General features: G+C 46.0%; 2 protein-coding genes across 2 annotated transcripts in view; one reads left to right on the top strand and one right to left on the bottom strand.

Annotated features, from left to right (window-relative positions):
• Positions 1–645: 645 nt before the first annotated feature.
• Positions 646–12569, top strand: CSGALNACT1 (chondroitin sulfate N-acetylgalactosaminyltransferase 1). The gene is made up of 7 exons (XM_010184511.1): positions 646–1279; positions 6788–7004; positions 8464–8565; positions 9339–9517; positions 9917–10011; positions 11855–11936; positions 12286–12569. Exons 1-7 carry the CDS (start codon positions 646–648, stop codon positions 12567–12569), a joined length of 1593 nt encoding a protein of 530 aa, XP_010182813.1.
• A 3072-nt stretch (positions 12570–15641) lies between these two features.
• SH2D4A (SH2 domain containing 4A) overlaps positions 15642–18135 on the bottom strand; it is an 8396-nt gene continuing 5902 nt past the window's right edge. The window contains exons 6-9 of the mRNA XM_010184510.1: positions 17505–17721; positions 17013–17143; positions 16338–16558; positions 15642–15734 (exon numbers count right to left, since the gene is read on the bottom strand). Coding sequence (XP_010182812.1) covers positions 15642–15734; positions 16338–16558; positions 17013–17143; positions 17505–17721 — 662 coding nt within the window. The remainder of the gene's footprint in view (positions 15735–16337; positions 16559–17012; positions 17144–17504; positions 17722–18135) is intronic.

Here is an 18135-nt window from a genome sequence, read left to right as displayed (position 1 = left end):
AATGCTCTAAGAGTTGAGAAGGTTTGGAGGGCCGTCTTTGCTCAGATAAGCTGAGCACCCTGATGTCTGACCAGAAAGAAACAGGTGATGGCCTCCAAATATTTCTGAAGCATGGCAGACTTTGAGGCCTGGACTAGTTTTTCATTGGCAGCAGGCCTAGTTGTGCATTAAAATTAAGTGCTTGCACACAGGATTTCCTGCTCAAGGGTCTTGGCACCTTTTGGGTCTTAGCACAAGCACTTTGCAGCTCTGAGATCTGCCAGAGCAGTTGAGAAACAGCGGTAAATTCTTAGAGCAATCTTAATGGTCTGGACTGAATTCTGACATGCCTGAATGACTGTCCTTGTCACTTGTCTTTCAGGTCCTCAGGCTCCACCAGCTGATCACACTTCAGCAGTGTAGGTGTTGCCATGTGGTTTGGGAGGTGTCCTGTCTGCTTTACAGCTTGTCTCTTGGTCCTGCTGGGTAAACACCAGAGAGAGCCCGATCTACAGGCAGAGCACACAGAGTTTTAGGAGAGCTGCCGAGCCGGTTTCTGTACATACATGCATCTGTGTAAGAGTACTCGAAGTCCAGGGGCCTCTGTGGCACTGCATGGACATACAAACTGTTACATGTGTGGGATTAGACTCTGCTTTTTGAGAGATGATGCTTCGAAGAGGATTTATTATATTTCTCTCCCGACTCGTAGGCCTGCTGGTGGCGGCCTGTTGCTCGGTGTCTATTGTTTATATGTTGGCTTGCACACCCAAGGGGGACAACCAGCAGCTTGCCTTGCCCCGGGTGCACAGTCCGACTGCGAAGGAGGGATATGACGCCGTCCTGCAAGAGCGAGAAGAGCATCATCGCAACTACATCATCAGCTTGAAGAAACAAATTGCCCAGCTGAAGGCTGAGCTCCAGGGCAGGAGCGAGCAGCTTAAGAACGCGCAGGACCAGTACCCAGACCCCTTGGACATTCATCTTGACCACAGTAACCCGGAGAAGGTCCAGGCCAACCTGCTGGCTTTCCTCCGTTCCCAAATAGACAAAGCAGAGGTGCACAGCGGCATTAAGCTGTCTACGGAGTACGCGGCCGTGCCCTTTGAGAGCTTTACCCTGCAGAAGGTGTACCAACTGGAGACGGGGCTGACGCGCCACCCCGAAGAGAAACCCGTAAGAAAGGATAAGCGAGATGAGTTGGTGGAAGTGATCGAGTTAGCTGTTGGGAGCCTGAACCATCCAGAGGGAGACGGCAAGGCAAAACACCGCCTGTACACAGCCTCCGACTTCGTTGAAGGTTTGTATGCTGACAGCAGGGCAGGAGGCCCAGGCGGTACTGGTGAGGGAGATGGGTGTTACTGAGGCATATATAATGCCACTTCTAACAGCAACCAGTATTTACTTCACATCTTCTGTCACTAAATGTGAAGTGCCTGCTTGTTTCCAGTCAGGGAGCTTTTTCCCAGCCCAGTATTGCAGGAGTTGTGATACCTGCATGGTTGATACCTGCTCAGGTCGGCTCCTGCTGCATGGCACCTCTGAGTTAAAAGGGCAGGAAAACGTGCAGCAGAAACATAAGGGACAAAATTTCACAGAGCTTGTTCCCAAGGGCTCGTGGTGGTTTCTCATTCAATAAGAGGTACATTTTGACTTTCAGTATGGTCTCCTCATTTCACTTCATAGCAACTGACATATTGCCTGCTTGTGGTTCATTGGTGTTGTCTGAGAGATTTAATCCGCAGCTGACCTAGCTGAATTTAATATAGGAAGCAAAAACTTGTCTCCATCTTCACATGTTGTACTGCAGATTTCGAGGGCATGTGGGTAAGATGCCTACCTTAATATTCCCTTAAAGTTACCCTTGGGCTTAGAGCCTGCCTTTATACACAGCCCAGGTCTTTGCCTGGGTACCAGTGCTGACCTTGGGGAACGAAGTAGGATCTGGTGTGCAGAAGGGCACAGGGAAGGGTTGCATGCTGCAGTGCAACAGTGCCAGCTCTATGGTGGATTTTCATGCGCTGATGGGCTCATTTGCTTTCACATGCGGTTGTGAAGTAATCCAGAGGGAGGGAGCCTGAGATCTGAGCTTGAGACACCTCCCTTGTGTCCTCCCCTTGCTTCTGTAGGTGCACAGTAACAAATCCTCTTTCTGACTCAGCTGTGCAAACTGATTTGTTTGCAAATGCAGGGATCTGTACCTCAGATCTGGAAACAAATCGCTGACTTGGCAGATGATTTCCCTGCAGAGTTTCTTTGGAAGTCGCTGTCATCTCTTGGCAGTCTCTTTTCCCCTTCCTTGTTTTCCAACAACAGCAAAAACAGCTGATCAAAGCACAAACAAATCCATTGCTGTGTATAACTCCAGCAGGAGAAGGGAGGACTGGGTTTTCTGTTCCAATTCTGCATTTCAAGTGTGGGTTGGACTCAGAACTTGTTTTGGTGACAGCGCTCTGCAGGTGCCACCGCCTACACGAGTTAGGAAATGGCTGGATTACGTGGCGGCTTCTGGCAGCGTCGTACCAATCTGGCAACACAGGGACCGTGAATGGTGTTACCATTAAATAAAATTAGAATAAAGCCAGCTGTTTCCATGTTTGGGAGCTGCAGAAAATAACAGCACACAACAGCTGGATGCATCCCTTAGTTCACTGCTAACATGTGCCAATAGGCAAGGTGGTGGTGCGATGCAATAAACTCAATTAGGGTCTGTATATCTTCTTTTTTTCCCATTTTGTGCCTTTATTCTTGCATTTGCAGAGGGAAAATATTTCTTCACACTTCTTACATTTAAGGAGAGATGTTTTGTCTCTGTGGCTGGGATCTCTTCAAGTAAGTGTTGCATCTTCTGCAGTTTCTAGACAGAAGCACTCGTGCATGGGAATTGGACTGTGACCCTGGTACCTTACATCTGAGCTCGACTCCTTCTCAGCAGATTTGCCGTTCCTTGAAATTTGGATAGGACTCTAAGACAGTTTTCCTTCCAGGGGTAACAGCTGACACGGGTGGAATTTTCCATTCTTTCTTCTTGGAAACTGAGAGAACCTCACCTTCTCCCTGGGGCCCAGAGCGTATTCATCTGGCTGCTGCTTTGCTCTGCCTCTCTCCTCGCTGAGACACTTGGGCTGTTCAGCTGTGATAATCCTTCCCCTGCCGCCTCATTCCTCCCACTTCTACACCAGGTTCACTGGTTTTCATAAGGAGTTACTAATAAACAACATGGGGAAAGATCAAAAATCTCTGTGTATTATAAGCAGGCAAAGCAGTCTCTGTTTCCAGTAGAAAACCAGTTGCTCAGTGGGCAGCATAACAGGTCTGATCATTAATTTATGTAAATGGCAGCACAGCTGAATAGATCTGAGAGTTGTTCATTATCTCAAAGGTGGAGAGAATAATTTGGAGACTCTGAAGAGCCTGACTGATGTGTTTGAAAAGTGAAGGTAATCACTGCCTGGTGATACTCATTCCCAACAGGAATGGTTCAGCAAATCCCTGGATTGCTTCAGAATCTCCCTGTTGTGGCACTGACAAATATGCTATATCATACACTTTCCAACCTGAATTACATGGCTGTCTGGTGACTGGGATTTTAAAATAAAGTCTCGGAGACAAATGAAGAGGAGTGGCTTTGCTTTTTCATAGTGACAGCTACTGCTGATGCAGTTTTGCCTTGGAAGCTTATTGAGAGAGAGGGTGATGCCCTTCCTCAAAGGGTAAGACAATGCCTTATTTTACTCTGTGAAGTGGGAAGACCACTGTAATACAGAGTTAAAATGGAGATGATGAGTGCTGATAAATCCCAGTATCAGTTCCAACAGCATCTAACAAGATAAGCAATGAGTGTGGGTGCAGGGAGTGTTTCTATTGGCAGTGGAAGACCCCAAACCAATCGTCTGGAACTGGGGCTAAAATTGTCCTACACTCAACAGCATTTTGTTAAGATTGCCCAAATATCTGCCAGTTACCAGGTCCATGCAGATTTCTGTAGTGTGTTTACCTACCCTGCTGATCAGAGATCAAGTATTTCCCATTTCTTCTGAGTGCTGGACGCTCACTACTCCTGAGGCAGCCTTTCAGCTCAGGTCTTTTGTTTGCTTCTCACTTGTTCTTTTTCTTCATTTTAGGGCCAGTCTTTCTGACCCAAAGCTCTTATTCACTTACCTTTTTCTATTGGGTTTCCAAAGGCTTTGCCTTTCCTTCCTGTCTCTGAAAGGAACGGCACAAATTCATTTCCAAGGCTTGCTGCCTGACCTTGGGCAAATCACTTTGTCCCTCACTCCCAAAAAGATACATACCTAAGTTTAGATGCTTTTCCTGTAAAAATGGAAAACCAATGGTTTAAATGTGCATCAAGAATCCCATGTTTAATTACAGGCATTAAGCTGGCATGCAGTTCTCATCAAGATAAAAATGTTAGGATTATAAAATTTTGGATTACCATCTTGCATGAGGGAATCTCATGTTTTTTGCTGTTGTATAAGTCCTGAGCAAGAAGGAAGCAGAGTTGGAAGCAGCCCATGTTGATGTATAGCGCTAGGAGGGACCCCTTAGGTCACGCCATGCATTGTGCTTTAAGGTGCTTCTTGTTTATCTGGCAGAGCTTCCTTTATTCCACAAATGCAGTAGCTATCTCTGGGGAAGTGGTATTGGTGGGGTCATTGTTTCTTGGCTGGGGTAGGAGAGGATGTGGAAACAAAGAATTTTCAGTGTGGCACAGTAAATGTTATTAAACTGGTTAATTTAGATCTTTATTATGAAAAAATGTCAGTTCACTATGTCAAGTACATGAAACAGTCCTATCTCTTTCTCTGTACAGAAAATGCAAATTGGATTTAACTTAGATTTTTGTTTAGCTTCATGTCAAAAGTCCATCAGGCCCTTCCACAGCACAAACTGCTGTTCAAAACAGCCTCGGTCAATGGGCTCATGGTCTGCTCAGGGGAGGAGAAGTCAAGGGCACAGCTCTAGAAGATGAGCAGTAAAAGAAGAGTGGAGCTGTTCCTCTGGCTGGATTCATCTGCTGTGCTGGAGCATTGCAGCATTTGTTGAATCAGCTTGTATTAAAAATAAAACATGATGTGAATAACAGATCAGTCACTCTTCTGCGTGTGGTATTAACCAGCTGAAGTGTTCATTGAGAATAAAACACTTACACAGTGACAGTGAAGATAAAACAGTCCGCAGCGCTCTGGCCAGATAACATTACACCTCATTAATTTTTGGATGTTCTAGATGTACTAATGTCAACCCTACAGTACAAGATGAAGGGCTTCTGTCACTTGGCTGTTGAAAGAAACCTTTGACCCAGCCCCTCACAAATTCACACAGAGCTGACAGCCTGTGGGTCAGATGCACTGCAATCACAGAATGGTAGGGGATGGATGGGACCGCTGGAGATCACCCAGTCCCACCCCCTGCCAAAGCAGGATCACCCAGAGAAAATCACATAGGAACTCGTCCAGGGGTTTGAATGTCTCCAGAGAAGGAGACTCCACATGTCTCTGGGATGCCTGGTTCAGAAGCTCTGGTACCCTCATGGTAAAGTTTTTCCTCATGTTTAGGTTGAATCTCCTGTGTTCCAGTTTGGGACCATTGCCCCTTGTCTTGGTCTTGTCACTGGGCGCAGTTGAGAAGAGCCTGGTCTCATCCTGCTGACCCCTGCCCTTTAGGTATTGATGAGTGTTCATGAGATCCCCCCTCAGTCTCCTCCAGGCTGAACAGCCCCAGCTCTCTCAGCCTCTCCTCACATGGGAGATGCTCCAGTCCCCTCATCATGGGTCAGCCCCCATCCTGTACTGTGCAGTGTTACACATCAGGGAATGACTCAGATTTAATATATATATATATACATTTTGGTCAAGAAGTGCTTCATAACCAGATGGGAAGAAATAAAGCAGCAGCAAGTCAAGCGGAGGAGTTTTCTTCCAGACGTGTTTTGTTTGTGTCTCAAGTTTCTGCAAGACATAGAAAGCAATGCAATTGTACTCGTTAAGATATTTACGGTGGCTTAACAAGTCATTAGAATTAGCATTTATTTATTTTTTCTTTAATGGATCTGACTATGAACAAGCATCATTTCAGTATGCCGTATAGGGACTGAAGTGTTACTTAGAGTGGATAAAATCTAGACCCTTTTTTGCCAACTTCATCTCATTTCAGATATCAAAATGTTTCAGTGAGGTATGACCAATACATTTACAGTTCATGCCAGGCAGCGTGAGACCTATTTAACCCATTGAGGAGGTGAAAAGTTCATTCCATACAGGAAATAAGTGCACACTGGGATGGATTAAATATTCACGGAGACTGATGCAGTTTTCAGGGTTGTTGTCTCAGGACTTTCCAGAGAACCTCCCAGAAAGCAAGAAATGAATGTGCTCGTTAGGAAATTGCTTTTCTTAATCATTGCAGAGAGGCACAGGCTGCCTTTCGCAGCATCTCTGCATCGCCACTGCCATGCGTGCTGCGTGCTGGGGTGGAGGATGCGTGCCTGCAGTGGGATCAGTCCGAGGAACTGGGGCAGTGTCTGCTGGGTGATGGTGTGTGTGAGCAGTCGGTGACCTTCAGGGCTTTGTTCCTTGGCCAAGCCTAGGAATGAGCCTGTGGGAATGCCAAACAGCTCCTGCAACCCAGGGCTGCGTCCCTACTGGCCTCCTCCAAGAGATGGTGGGCTGTGTGCTGCTTTAAAAGTAAATATCTCATATCCCTGCTGCTATTTCACCCTAGGTGTGATACATTAATCCTTTTTTTTTTTTCTTCAGGAGCCCAGCTTTAATCCAAAATCTCCTCTTTCTTTATTTTCACACAGGGATTTACCGCACGGAAAAAGACAAAGGCACGCTGTATGAGCTGACTTTCAAAGGAGACACAAACCAGCAGTTTAAGAAGATTGTTTTATTCCGACCGTTTGGTCCTGTGATGAAGGTGAAAAATGAGAACGTCAATATGGCTGACACACTTATTAATGTCATCGTGCCCTTGGCCAAGAGAGCCAGCAAATTTCGGCAATTCATGCAGAATTTCAGGTGGGTTTCCATTCCAGTGCTGCCTTTGCTTTATCTTCCTTGGAAAAAAGAAGATGCCATTTCAGGAGTTGCAGAGCCATCATCCAGTAAAAATCACTCTACTCTTTAACTTTTCCTTGTGCCAACTAAGAAGTCATTTTTGAGATTGTAGGGACTGAAAGGCGTTTGGCTGCTTAATGCAGTGTGTTTAGCAGTAAAACCAATTTCACAGAATCACAGAATCGCTCGGTTGGAAAAGACCTCTGAGATCATCACGTCCAACCACTCCTGTCTACCCCCTAAACCATATCCCTAAGTACCTCGTCTACCCGCTCTTTAAACACATCCAGGGATGGTGACTCCACCACCTCCCTGGGCAGCCTGTTCCAGCTTCTGACGACCCTCTCAGTAAAGAACTTCCTCCTTATCTCTAACCTGAACCTCCCTTGGCACAGCTTGGTGCCGTTTCCCCTTGTTCTATCCCCCATCACCTGGGAGAAGAGACCAGCACCCACCTCTCTACAAGCTCCCTTGAGGCAGTTGGAGGTGATGATGAGGTCTCCCCTCAGCCTTCTCTTCTCCAGGCTAAACAACCTCAGATCCCTCAGCCGCTCCTCATCAGGCTTGTTCTCCAGAGCCCTCACCATCCTTGTGGCTCTTCTCTGAACACGCTCCAGAGTACCTGGCTTGTGTGTCTCAGTCAGTTTTGCTGGGCCACACATCACTGTGTGTCAGAAAAAGTGGAAATTGAAATTGGTCTGAATAACCAGAGCAGGTCTGTGAGCAACCTGATGGAAGTGAAGATGTCCCTGCTGATTGCAGGGGGTTGGACTGGACGGGTGACCTTTAAAGGTCCCTTCCAACCCAAACCACCCAATGAGAATTTCCTGTCATCAGCTGCAAAGGAACATTTTGAAGGAAAAAGGGAATTGGTGCTCCTGGACACTTTGCCAGGCGCTATTGGAGAAAAGATTTGCCTTAATAAGAGATAAGAAGGAAAGATATTTGAACTTTCAGGATAGTTACTTCTCAACTCCTCTTCTTTCTCAGCGCAGAGATGATGTTTGGAGGGAGAACTTAATTGAGATGTAGCTTTACACAGCTGCCTAGAAAAGACTGTGTTAGCAACACACACTGACTCTTACACTGCGATTTGTTACGCCTAATTACAGCCACCTAAAAATAGGCTCCTTATCTAAATTCACCGTCTGATAGATACTTGTTTTACATGGGAGAAATCTCCCTGCTCATCTCTCTGCTGATTACAGATGAACTCTTGCTGACTAAGCTTTGTGAAATGAGGCGTGATGTCTAGCATTAGTTCACCTTGATCCTACCCTTAGGCTTGGTGGATGGTGGATACTTCCATTTTAGGAAACTCTTAACCACATGATTTGAACTCTAGAATATCTGTTTTTTTAAAAAATCAATGTTAAGAAGACAGGGTATGTATAGCTGTAAATCTGTCTCTGTCCTCTAGGGAAATGGGCATTCAGCAGAACGGGAGAATTCACCTCACCGTAGTTTACTTTGGGAAAGAGCAAATGGATGAAGTCAAATCCATACTTGAAAACACCTCCAAGTAAGTACCTGAATATCTGATGTGCACTGTTCCTACACAGCTATAGCACCATGAATTGGAGACTGGACAGCTGCCCAAACTCATCGTTGTACCAAGAAGTTCTAAACTGCATCAGAGAAAACTGCGTTCTTTCCTCTGTATCAGATAAAAACAGGGTTACCGAGACAGTCCCGTATCTGTGGTTTTGTGATGTTGATCTTCAGAACCACAGAGCAGATTTTACCAAATTTACCTCAGTGCAGCTTTTCTTTCGCACTGCAAACTTCTTCGGTGCTTTTGAAAGTGGCTTTTAACTGCTAGGACTGGAAGTTGATTTCCAAAGGCAGGCACAGACACTTTCAGTGGAGCACACAGGAACCAGATGCTTTTGGCCAGGTCTGGTTCGCTTGCGTAGCTGTGTTTGCCCAGATCAGCTGCCAGCGTAGCCATTTTTTATCATATCCATGCAAGAAGAAAACCCTTGTATAGACACAGCAGTACGGCCTCAGATATTTTCTATATGCCTGCTAAAGATATTTCATCCATCTAAGCCTCATTGGGATTTTTGTGAGGCCTGCCCAAAGGATGTCTGTGACAGGAACACCAGTGTAGAAATACACAGGTCAAACTCTGAATGTAGACACAGTGGAAATCTCCTCGAGACTCAAAGAGGACACCTCTGCCCCCAGAATGCTCTCAGAACCGTCATGCTACAGATTTCTGAGTTAATGGTCCCACCTTGCATTAAGAGCTGGAAGCACGGGGTAACTTGCTGAATATTTTCCTTCTGCTAGGTCAGCCAACTTCAAGAACTTCACCTTTATCCAGCTGAATGAAGAATTCTCCAGGGGCAAAGGATTAGACGTCGGTGCTCGAGTCTGGAAAGGAAACAACGTTGTTCTCTTTTTTTGCGACGTGGACATTTACTTCACAGCTGAATTCCTGAACTCCTGTAGATTGAACACGCAGCCAGGTACCGCTCCCAATTAAGTGCATTGTCTTTAAACTGATTTGTACTTACTCTGTAACAGCCTTCACCAGAGCGTTCTTGCCTTTGAATTGGTAACGAAGCTGCTGTAAATCACTCTTGAAATTTAGAGAACTAATTAAGACACGTTTAAAAATTCCATTGCCGTTTGGCGTTTGCAGGGTTGTAACACCCCTGCTCCCGCTGCGATTGAATTTCTTGCTTTCAGCACCACGATCTTTTTGTTCATTATATCCTCGCAATCACATTCTTATGCAAAGAACATCAGCTCAGTCCAAAACTTGTGTGACTTTGTCTGGCTTCAGTGTGGCCTGGACGGTGTCGTGGGAAAGAGAGATGTGTTTTATACAGCTTTGAAGAAAATTAACCCTTTGTCATTTCCAGGGAAGAAGGTGTTTTACCCTGTTCTCTTCAGCCAGTATAACCCCAGTATCATTTATGGCCACCACGACTCCATCCCACCGTTAGAACAGCAGCTGGTGAGTACGTGCTGCTCTGAGTGCCTGCTTTTATGCCCACCTCGTGCAGTCCCTTGAGGAAAATGAAGAACGAAAGCTTGAAAACTCCACCCCAGATATTTCAGAGTATTTTTTTGTCTGCTGCTCCCTGTGTTATCGAACAGGCAGCCAGAAAGTCTTGTACTGAATACTCTGGAAAATCCTTTCCACTGGTTTTGTCTCAGAGGAAGCCAGTTCTGGTAATACGGTGGGATTCACATCAGCTTTTCTCTCCTGATGAGAGCCCACGAGGGATCCTCAGCCTTGTAAGCACTGTGCTCAGGAAAGGATATGGGGTTTAGCTCTCAAGCGAGCATAAATTCCACAAAGTACGTTGTCAGGGTTGTGCAAATGTTTATAGCTAATATTTGAATCGTAAAATGTGGTGGTCGTGTCAGAAAAGCTTTTTGATTTAAAGGATTACTGCCAATCTCATTTTTATGTAGGTTTTTGTGTTTTCAGCCCACGTTGGTTCCCAGGCGTGAGGCCAGATCTGTACCATTAAAACAAGGCAGAGTTATTTCTTTAGCCCAGCACTTGGGCTGCTAAGGGAATAAAAAAACAAACCCCAAAAAAGCCTTCAGAAATCTTTGCAAGGAATTGATTTGTGCAGCAGCCACTTGCACTAATGGAAATAATAACGCTAATGCACACGAGTAGCTTGCTGTAAGGGCATCGTTACGGAGATTGCTTGTTACAGCACAGACCTGACAGATACCATCTTGTTCCCTTTTAATTGGTGTCTGCAGCGCTTGGCTTTTTCAAGGAGAGGAATGAGAAAAGAGAGAGAGGGCAATGCGAGCAGTGAAGTTAAAAAAGCTGCTGAAGTGACAAAGGTTCTGAACAAAACGGGGAGGCGTGACAAGAAATCGGGAGAGACTGTTTTGGAAGAGGGTTTTTTGAGAAAGTAAATCGAGAAATGAAAATCCTGTCTCAGCATCTTCAGTAACTTTGTTGCAAGTGAAGCCAAAATTTTCAAAACTTGCTGCTAAGGGGGTAGGTTTGTAACCAGACCTTTGGGAGTGAGAACTGCTGGTTTGCCTAGAGGATTTAAAGACCCTTGGGTGTCTCACCAGATTGGGTTTGGTCACTCACGGGAATTATGATTTTAGGGATCCGTGCTTGGACATCTGCTTTTGAAAACGATAGCTGTGTTGTTGCACTGCTCTGGTTTTCTGCCTGTAATACGGAAAGTTCTCATGGCCCATCGCAGTAACACAGGCAGCGCATTCATTAGGACAGAGGTTTTGATGGGATATATATTTGCCACCTAACATTCCTCAACTCCAATTTTAGCTGGATTACAGCAGTTCTGGAATGGGAAACCATTCCTAGCTTAATTTTTGTCAAAATTCAGGTAATAAAAAGCTGTCAGTTGTGCGATCAGATCAGAACCGCTGTTTTCTTCCAGAGCTCTTGGGGTCCACAATAGAGATGTCACCGTCTGCTCTTGGCTTCCCTGACTTCCCAATGTGTTTCTTACATCAGATTTGACTCCCCCATGAACTGATGGTTTCAGGGGATATTTCACCTGCAAAGAACCAACCTCCAGAGAGTGATGTGATGTTGCTCCACACAGTCTACAACAGCAGGAGTGGAGGGAAATCTGATCATTCTGGACCAGGGGGGGTTATCCTTGATAGCTAATGACACAGCAGGTTTTTGGGAGCAGAAACACGCAATGAGCATGTACAAAATCTGGTTCAGGATCAACCATGGGGGAGAATAAAAGGGCAGGTTTTCCTATTTCTGACTGCACTCAGGGACTGGTTTCTCGCTGAGAGCATTTCTGTTCCCATATGAATGTTTCTTTCCATCCATGCAGATTATTAAAAAAGAAACTGGATTTTGGAGAGACTTTGGATTCGGGATGACTTGCCAATACAGATCTGATTTTATCAACATAGGTAAGAATAATACACTCCAGTACATCTGCCTTTTTACTGAAACATAGCAAATAGCGATCAGCTTCTCTTTGCCAGGCCAGCGTGTCTGTGCCTCTCATTTGCAGCGCTGCTCTGGTTACATCTTCAGACAATTCCCAGGTGCTGTAGAGGGTACCTGATTCTAAGCTCTGCTCAGTACAAATAAAGCAATTTTGGCTGATGATGAAGCTAAGAAATTTGGACACTTGGATGTTGGCAGAAAGTATGGCAGATTAAAGGGCTGTCCAGAGCCAGAGAGCAGCTGTAGTGCAATTAATAGCATCAGGTTTGCTGGTGTTTCTGGTTATATTTTGGATTTTCTTTGTGCCAGGTGGCTTCGATCTGGACATCAAAGGCTGGGGTGGTGAAGATGTCCATCTGTACCGCAAATACCTTCACAGCAACCTCATCGTGATCCGAACGCCTGTCAGGGGCCTCTTCCACCTGTGGCACGAAAAGCGGTGTCTGGACGAGCTGACCCCGGAGCAGTACAAGATGTGCATGCAGTCCAAGGCCATGAACGAAGCTTCTCATGGCCAGCTCGGGATGCTGGTGTTCAGGCAAGAGATTGAGACGCACCTGCACAGACAGAAGCTGAGCAGTAAAAAGACATGAAGAAAGGGAGGCAAAAAGCCTCTGAATTGGACTATGGGGTGGTTTGGAAAAGAGCTGCTAACAAGAAAAGATGGGACGAGACTGAAAGAGGATGGAGGGTTCATTGGCAGCAGAAGGTGATGGTGAGGGAAATTGCTCGCCCTCCACTCTTCTGGTTTTTCATCAGAAGCCTTTTAAGTACTCCATTAGCCCGGCTGCCCAGCACTCGTGTCTGGGGAGACTTCAACACTTGGTGGGATCCGAGGTCACAGAGACATTGAACATTACATGAATGCAGTAACAAATGGATGTGCTCTTCCATTGAAATGTTTGTAAGATGTGCAGTTATTTAAAGGATTGACCCTTTAGCGGGACAAGAACAGTGAGTTATTTTCTACATCGAACCTGACGTGTCTGAAAAGGGCTATTTTTTAATAAGTACAGAGCTGCTGCTCTGAGAAGGAAATCTGTTTGTTAACGACGGTTAAGCTGGAGCGACCAAAAAGCTTTTTCCCTTGAGGGGGCAGGGTGGGGGGGTCAGCAGCAGTGCACTGACAGGGTATTCCTGGTTCATTCAGAGAAAAGAGGCAGCTCAGAAAGTGCTTTCTAAAATTCAGAAAGAGAAAGCCTGACCGATCAAGAGTGCCATTCCAAAACCGCTGATGGGTAGCGTTTGTTGACCCAAAAGCACTGAGCCGTGTCTGTATCACGCGAGCCAGGTGGTGTATTTCTGCTTTAGAATACTGCCAGTATCTCAAGATTTCTTTTTAAAGGAAGTTGGTTTTGCTTGGGAATTATTTTGTCATGCTTCAGGTTTCCTACTTCGAGCCTTACTAGGAAACAGTGCGGCCTCCCAGCACGTGGGAGATGCTCTGCAGCTCTGTTTTCTGTGGATGGGAACCGGGCTCAGAGAAGTGCAGTGATTTTTCTACACAGCCTGGGTGCTGGAAGGAGGAAGCTTTACCACCCCGAAGAAAAGGAAGTCCTGATTTAGCAGCAGACTCGAAACTGAATGTCAGATACCAAAACTGATGAACGTTTTCTGCCTCGATACCAAAGTATTCCTTCTAAACCAAATCCAGAATCTTGCCCAGGGCACAGCAAGCTTTTTGTAGTTAACAAAATAAATTTTTGTGATGGATTACTGGACCCTGCAAATTCTCTTATGATAATTATAGGTGCATCAGTCTCCTTCTCTTCAGAGGTTTTTCAATTACCTAAAACTGTGGAAAGCTTGGGTTTACTGCTCTCATAAAGCATTTTCTTTTAATGCTGACTACTCTTCATCATTTTAATATTTACTAGCCAACAAAAAATGCATGGGCTTGGAAATCTCATTTGCTTACCTAAATACCGTTTCTCCGAGTGGTTTTATAGCTTCAGCTCAATTCAAGGCAGTCTGACACCAGACTCTGATTTGGGTTTTGGCTTCTAAAAGCGGGGGAAATAAATACGGCTCAATTCAAGGCAGTCTGACACCAGACTCTAATTTGGGTTTCGGCTTCTAAAAGCAGGGGAAATAAATACTCAAGCTAGCACTGAACAATGAATAAAACACTGTTTGTGGTGCTGCTGTGGGGTAGGACGAGTGCGTACGACCTCTTTGGAGAGCACTGCGTGGAGAGTGTGAGACAGAAACCATGCTGCTGTAAGTACCTTTTCCCTTGACACACCTTGACGTGTGTTTGTCTTTGGTTAGATGCAAATTGTCTTGACTTGCACTTCCCTTGCAAGTCAGCACATGTCCCAAAACACTGCGAAAAATACAAAAGGATCCGATGGAAAAAGAGCTCAACAAAACCCCAATACCCAAATATATCACTATCCATAAAAGCTTCAGCGGTAACTCAAGCAGGTCCTCCAAAGAATTGTTTGTTCCCAGAACATGTGATAAATTGTTTACCATGGTTTTGACTGCTTCCTTGGCTTAAACAGAGTAGCCCGATCCAGCAGAAGGAAGGGAAGAGGTAAACAACCTACACGAGACTGACTCTTGTTTGCTATCTGAAGATCGTGTCTCTAATAAATGGGGATGTTAGATCTGCACCACAACCCTCAGCTGCACCGTTTGTCCTGTGCAGCAACTCAGACCGAGGGGATGAGGTGATGAGATTGATGAGACTGTGTCCAGCCTCCCCCAGTATTCTGAGTGATGTCTTTGAAGAGCAGTGTAACAGATACAAAGAGAGAACAAAGTTCTACGTCCAAGTTTATACCAGATGCATCTCAGTAATCGGGACACAACTTGCAATAAATAGCTCCATTTTGGAAAATAGTGTTCTTTACTGGCAAAAACACTTCTGTAAACTGTGCTAATACTGACAGAGGCGCTGCTCCGTACATCACTTAGGCTCTGTGCATGTGTTAAAGTCTTTCAAATGAGTTCCTGTATCCCTCCTTCCCTCCCTTTCCCAAGGTTAATCCCTCTCTATGCAGAAAGGCCAGTGTGGGATTTAAATACAGGTTAAAAGAGTGAGGATCTGTACTCAGAAACTAAAGGAGTTTAAAAAATGCACTTTTCATTAAAATCTCTCTTCGCAGAGAACACCTTTCACTGAAAGGCACTGAGGGCTTGCTTGGATGTTTGGCTTTGAACATCCTTGATTCCAAGGGCACAGCGTTTCACAGGATTAAGCTTCACATTATACAAATTACTCTCTCAAAACCAATTCACCTCTCTGAGTTGTTTTGTGCCTTCAGGAAGGTATGATTTCATACCAATCTATTTCCCAGATGGCACACAGCTCTGCGTTCAAGAACAAAGGCAGCTCGCATGCAGAAGTCCCCCAGGAAATCTGCAAAAACCCCTGAAAATTTGTGGCAGTATCTCCCTTTTCAGCCGACTGCTTCAGCATCTCATTCAGTCCAACCTCCGTCCTCCATCCAGGTGCTTTGCAGCTTGCCAGGCTGACGCATCCTTTAGCTCAGAGGAGACGACAAGCCCACAGCAGTACTTCTCCTCCCGCCGCTGTGTAATGAAGGATTTAAAATAGAGGCACTTATGGCAACTGTTTCGGGTAAGCAGCAGCAGCTCTAGTTCCAAGTTCAGTCTTTGTGATACAGGCATGGGGCTACGCAGCGAAGCCGGGAGATTCACTCAAAGAGAGAGATGTAATCTGGTTCTTGGGCCTCTTGGCCACACGGGTAAAGCAACAGCTCCTTCCCCAGGGAAGTGATGGGTTCGTCCTGTTGATAGAAGATGTGATTAAACACCACCTTTCAAACAGGCCAGGGTACACCCCACCCATGGCAGCATCGCTGGGTGGGCAGCCATCTCCCTGCCTCCATCACGGCCTAGACTTGTTCGTGCTGCTGAGTGGTGACAGCTCAGTGTCCCTGCAGAGCCAAGCTTTGAGTCCCCTGGCTCTGGTGCCAACAGCCATTTAGCAGCAGCCCAGTGATAGCTCCATAGTGCAGATGAGCATAGATATTTTCCTCATGTCCAATTTTGTTTGCCCACGTCTATATTGGGCTACATACTTAATTAAAAGAAACACGGATCTTAAATGAACCTTTAGGCAAAATATTTGTCCTGTCCCTGGGCAGATCTTGCAGTAAAGGAGTGCATCTTGCCCTCCTTGGAGCCCACGGGGAGTGATTCAGGTCTAGCACATCTGAGATGTACCCATCAGGCTGACATACCCTTCTGGAGCAGCACACAGGATACCCCTCAGTAGCTGAAATGGGTTTAGTTTCCTACTTTAAAACAACAGAACCTATTCCTTCTTATTTGTAAGTGTCTCAAGGCAACTAAACAACCAGTTAATGAATGCACTGCTTGATGCTCACCTTGTGGTAGTCTACAAGGTCAGCCAGTGTTGAATGCTGCAGCTGGTCCACTCCGAGGAAGCTGTAGGAATCGCTGGAGGCATCAATGAGGAAGTGCTTACATCCTTCCACCGAGCGGTAGGAGAGCACGTAGCCTTTGATCTTCTCACTGACCCGGACCAGAAAACTCCCCGGCACTGTTTTATTCAGCAGCTCCTCTGCTTTCTTTGAAGTTAGAATACCTGTTGACAACCAAAACACAACACTGAAGCAAGGTTTCCACAGCAAGGGAGATGGATGGGATCATGATGACCCAGTAGAAATGGGACAGAAAGGTGATGCACGATGAAGGAGCATGGCCTGGGGCCAAGGGTAAGTGGGATGAGGGGATGAGATGTGCCCAAATCTCTCTCACCATACGGTCGAAACTGTTGCCAGGGTGACCATGCATGCAGTCCAGGGAGGCAGGAGTAGCACAGAGGTGCAGGACATTTTGAAGAGCTGCTCTCTCTTCAAACACTTGAGCTTGCCCTCCATAATGCTCAAGTAATTTAAACTACACTAATACATAATTAAAATGGAAAACTTAGCCACCTTTGACAAGCTCCTGGGCCCAGCCTGTGTCTGCAGCCACGTCAGCAGAGACAACTCCTGAAAGGGTTGGGTTGGGTTGGGGCAGAAATGCTCAGGACTCACCGTGGAACCAAGGCGCTATCACGTCCGTGCTTTTCTCATAGCCGGCTCGGAGGGGAAACTGCTCCTCTTTGAACCACTTGACAATGCTTTCTTGGGTGGAATTGGAGATCGTCCTCTGGATTCCCTCTTTCCTGTCAGAAGAGACTGTGGTTTGGGCATCAAGTTCAAACGACAGCTTCAGAGCCCTTGGCAGGACTTCTCTTTGGTTCAGGGTGTTAGGACCGGCCCTAAACATGAGGCTTACACTGGTGCAGCCGTCAGCAATAGTATCTGGTTTTAGTGGACACCTAGCAAAGAGGATGTATCCACTCTGGGCTTAGGATGCTCTAAATAAACCTGTGAAAGCTTAGGATCTACTAAATAAACCTGTTACCTTCCAAGGGTGAACAAATAAGCCTCATCACATCCTGGGCTTTCCCACCTCAACCATCCCACGCCAGAGCAGAAGAATCTCATCCCTTCTCCCCTCCGCAGCGCACAGGGTTTCCTTACCTAATCGCTCTCCCGTTTGCCATCGCAGGAGGCACAAGTTTAGGCTTGGGGGGGAGAGGCGGGTATTGGAGCGGTCGCCGATCTCCTGCCGAGGCACCCTTGGAAATATCTGCCTGCTTCCCTCTGTGGATGCCCTGCAGCGAAAGCCTCCTGTAGTCGTCCCTGGCTTGACGTGCAAGGGAGCGTCTCTTCTCGTCTGCTGCCTTGGATTTCCGCACTGGAACAAAAAAGGAGTCCTACAGGAACGAACAAGCAGGCAAGTTTTAAGCTTGCTGCCCTTTGGCCACCTTCCTGCTTGCTGAAGCGGAGGAATAACCCCTTTCACCAGGTGAAAGATGCGCTCATTTGTGAGAGCATTTGCCACCTGTCTCCCATCACTTCTGGGCATCTGCAATGTAACAGGGCCCAGGTTTTATTCCTTCAAGAGATTAAAAATCTGGTTATTTCTGGGCACCAGGTCCCTTTGTACTTAGAGACTACTTGAGTTTGTTTTGTGTGCTGACTCTTGGTTCAGACATAGATTCCTGTAGTGCCTTTCATATGAGCAGAGGGGGTGTGGGATAAAAGCTGCTGAAATTACCCCAGATCAGTCCTCTGAAGAATTGGAAAGTGTGGATGCTTATTTAAGGGT

This window comes from Mesitornis unicolor, unplaced genomic scaffold (assembly GCF_000695765.1).
Source record: "Mesitornis unicolor isolate BGI_N332 unplaced genomic scaffold, ASM69576v1 scaffold2995, whole genome shotgun sequence".
NCBI lineage: Eukaryota > Metazoa > Chordata > Aves > Mesitornithiformes > Mesitornithidae > Mesitornis > Mesitornis unicolor.
The sequence above is the reverse complement of the archived record's forward strand: the minus strand, read 5'-3'. Positions and strand labels throughout refer to the sequence as shown.

Bases quoted from the DNA above. Each gene is read 5' to 3' on its own strand.
- CSGALNACT1 (XM_010184511.1), top strand. From the start codon at position 646: ATGATGCTTCGAAGAGGATTTATTATATTTCTCTCCCGACTCGTAGGC. The intron at 1,280-6,787 runs GTTTGTATGCTG...ATTTTCACACAG, and splicing joins AGCCTCCGACTTCGTTGAAG to GGATTTACCGCACGGAAAAA. The intron at 11,937-12,285 runs GTAAGAATAATA...TCTTTGTGCCAG, and splicing joins ATCTGATTTTATCAACATAG to GTGGCTTCGATCTGGACATC.